This window comes from Lichtheimia ornata (assembly GCF_029851405.1).
Source record: "Lichtheimia ornata isolate CBS 291.66 chromosome Unknown scaffold00269, whole genome shotgun sequence".
In the NCBI taxonomy this organism is placed as follows: Eukaryota; Fungi; Mucoromycota; class Mucoromycetes; order Mucorales; family Lichtheimiaceae; genus Lichtheimia; species Lichtheimia ornata.
Genome location: NW_026695588.1, coordinates 1 through 3,779, shown reverse-complemented (window position 1 = coordinate 3,779; position 3,779 = coordinate 1). Strand labels below are relative to the sequence as shown.

Below are 3,779 nucleotides of genomic sequence, written 5' to 3'. Positions count from 1 at the left end.
TAAAAACAACATTTGTGTCAACGAATCTCTCTGTCCTACTACCATCTGTGACAACTATAATATCAATGTCAATCAATTACGACCACTATCACCTATACACATCTCTGCCGACTTAATTTTTGGGGAACGATCGATTCAAGTAGACGCTATGATCGATTCGGGGGCAATGGAAAACTTCATGGACGCCTCATTTATCAAAGCAAATCACATTCCTATTACCAAAAGTCAACGACCAATACAAGTTAGCACAGTGGATGGCAGCCAAATCCGCTCCGGATTAGTCACACATGAATGCTGTACCACTATGCGTTTGGGCCAACACCAGGAAGCAGTCGTATTCAAAGTTACCTCACTAGGCCGTTACTCAGCAATATTAGGCATTCCATGGTTATCTTATCACAATCCTAGTATCGATTGGGAAAAAAGACGGGTATCATTCCCTTCTGACAATTGTATTAAACAATGCCTTGTATCGCCACCTGTCGTGGATGCGATTCCACAACCTATTGAGGAACCTCAAATACAATGGGTAAATGCACTCAATATCGAAGAATGCGTTGTTGAAGGTGATCAATTATTCCTCATCGCCAATACGTCCGAAGCCTATCACGCAGCGAGCATACATACTATTACATTATCTGAGGCTGCTGTTGTCAATGAAACTTCCCCCCTCGATGTCATCCCGCTCAAGTATCAGGATCTGAAAGAGGTCTTCAGCGAAAAGGAAGCTGATACCTTACCTCCTCATCGCGCAGGAGTCGACCACACTATACCATTGCAACCTGACACAAGTCCACCTTTTGGTCCTATTTATTCCTTGTCCCAAGATGAATTGGAAGTATTATCAGAGTACTTAAAAAAGAACCTCGCCAACGGTTTCATCCAACCTTCTTCGAGCCCTGCAGCTGCGCCTATCTTATTCGTTAAAAAGAAGGATGGATCTCTACGGCTTTGTGTGGATTATCGTGGATTGAACAAAATTACGGCTCCTTGCAGATACCCCTTGCCCTTGATCAATGAGATGATGGATCGACTCGCCTCCGCACGCGTATTCACCAAGTTGGATATTCGAAATGCTTACCATAGAATACGCATTGCGCCCGGAGAAGAGTGGAAGACCAGCTTCCGATGTAGATATGGGCAATTTGAGTATCGTGTACTACCCTTTGGCCTAACTGGTGCAGTTGGCACCTTTCAATCTTTCATCAACGACGTCCTTAGAGAGTATCTTGATCGCTTTGTTGTCGTATATCTTGACGACATTTTGATATACAGCGAATCTCAAGAGGAGCATGATACACATGTACGACAAGTACTACAAAAATTGCATCAAGCCGGGCTATTCGCAAAAGCTGAAAAATGCGAATTCGATGTATCAGAGGTAGATTTCCTTGGATTCCGGATTGGTGTTTCGGGTGTATCGATGGATCAACAGAAAGTACGCTGTATTCTTGATTGGCCAACCCCAAAATCGGTGCATGACATACAAGTCTTCTTAGGCTTCGCCAACTTTTATCGTCGTTTTATACATCAATATTCCAAGTTGGTCACACCTATCACTAAGCTACTCAAGAAGGACACAAAATTCGAATGGACATCCACACAAGATGAAGCGTTCAAGTCCTTAAAGAGACATTTCACTACAGCACCGATCTTGCAGCACTTCAATCCATCACAACCTATCACAGTGGAAACCGACGCATCAGACTTTGCTATCGCTGGCGTGCTAAATCAACCAAATAGCCAAGGCATTTTACATCCAATCGCTTTCTACAGCCGAAAACTTGATGATAGCGAGGTCAACTATGATATTTACGACAAAGAGCTCTTAGCTATTGTCGATAGCTTTCAAGTATGGCGTCATTATCTACAAGGCTCCAAACACCAAATCACCGTTTTTACCGACCACAAGAACCTTGAGTACTTCAAATCATGCAAGAACCTCAGCCGTCGTCAAGCTCGATGGTCACTACAATTAAGCTCTTATTGGTTTGTCATCACTTACCGACCTGGTTCTCAAAACCCCAAAGCCGATGCCCTCTCTCGCCGTTCGGACATGGCTTTTCTTAAAGAGGGAGGTAAACAACCCGTCAAGTCCATGTTTTCGGATGATCAAATCATTGCCAACGCTTCGACGACGTATACATTGGACACGGCTTTCATGAATAAGGTCAAGGAGGCGATGATGTACGATGAAAAGTTGAGGAACTTGAAGAGCATGGTCAAATCACCTAATTCGGCTCCATCGTACATGAGGAAGAAATTGTCCAGATACAGCATCGATGATGAGACGAACCTATTACTTTTGGACAAACGGATTTGCATCCCAGAGGATGACTCATTGAAAACAGAAGTATTACAAGTACATCACGACTCTCAAGTCGCAGGCCATCTGGGTCGAGCAAAAACAAGCGAATTGGTCTCTCGTTCCTTTCATTGGCCAGGATTACGCAGCTTCGTGAACCGTTACGTAGCAAATTGTCCAACATGCAAAAGAAGCAAGGCCGATCGTCAAGCAAAACAAGGTCATCTTAGTCCCTTACAAGTTCCTGATACCCCATGGTTTTCTATTAGCATGGATTTTATTTCGGGATTGCCAACCTCAAGTCACTACAATTGTATCTGGGTCGTGGTGGATCGTCTAACAAAGATGGCTCATTTCATTCCTTGCCTTGACTCAATCGATGCATCGGGTCTTGCTGATCTATTTGTCAAAGAAGTATTCAGGCTACACGGCTTACCTGTTGAAATCATATCGGATCGTGGTAGTATATTCACATCGGCGTTTTGGCAATCGTTGTTACAATCCTTATCCATCAAGTCAAGCATGTCAACAGCTTTTCATCCGCAAACCGATGGGCAGACCGAACGCGTAAATGGGATATTGGAACAATATCTACGGGCTTATGTTAATTATCAGCAAGACGACTGGGTCTCCTTATTACCTTTTGCCGAGTTTAGCTATAACAACGCTGTACAATCCTCGACTCGTCACGCTCCTTTCCATGCCACTTATGGTTTCCACCCTCGATCATCCGTATTTCAAGTAACGCCTGGCGTATCGGATGTCTTGCCTTCAAATGATGTGGGTTTCAAGATACAAAGCTTGCAAGAGTTGCATGAGGTGCTCAAGGATGAAATAAGGATGGCTCAACGTCAACAAGCGTCTCAATACAACAATCATCACAGGCCTACTCCTTCTTTTAATATTGGTGACCAAGTTTTCCTCTCATCTCGCAACATACGTACCACTCGGCCTTCGAGGAAGAATGATTACACTCATTTGGGCCCTTTTGAAGTTGTGTCTCGTGTCGGTTCACATGCCTATCGCCTCAACTTGCCAAGTTCGATGCGTATACACCCTGTCTTCCATGTGAGTCTCCTGTCAAAGCAATCTCAAGACCTTCCGGATATACCTGGTCGTACTCAAGCACCGCCACCTCCAGTCGAAGTTAATGATGAACAGCATTACGAAGTCGAAAGCATATTGGATAGCCGAACTCGTCATCGTGGATTGCAATATTTGGTCAAGTGGAAGGGATACGATAACCCTGCTGAAAATACATGGGAGCCTGCAAGTAATTTATGGAACGCGCAAGATTCTGTTCGTGACTTTCATGCGGAGTATCCAAATCGCCCGGGCCCCACTCACCGCTCTCGCTAATTAAGCTCGAGCCTAAAAGGGAGGGCAGTGTCATGATCATTGTTCGGATGTTTACTTGCATACCTCATTCTTGTTCTCATTCTCATCATTCCTTCCTTTTATTATAAATAAGCTA

General features: G+C 44.1%; 1 protein-coding gene across 1 annotated transcript; it reads left to right on the top strand.

The window, feature by feature from the left end:
- Positions 1 to 304: 304 nt before the first annotated feature.
- O0I10_013146 (uncharacterized protein) lies at positions 305 to 3,664 on the top strand (the record flags this gene model as incomplete). Its single annotated transcript, XM_058492971.1, has 1 exon — positions 305 to 3,664. One exon carries the CDS (start codon positions 305 to 307, stop codon positions 3,662 to 3,664), a length of 3,360 nt encoding a protein of 1,119 aa, XP_058336263.1.
- Positions 3,665 to 3,779: the final 115 nt, after the last annotated feature.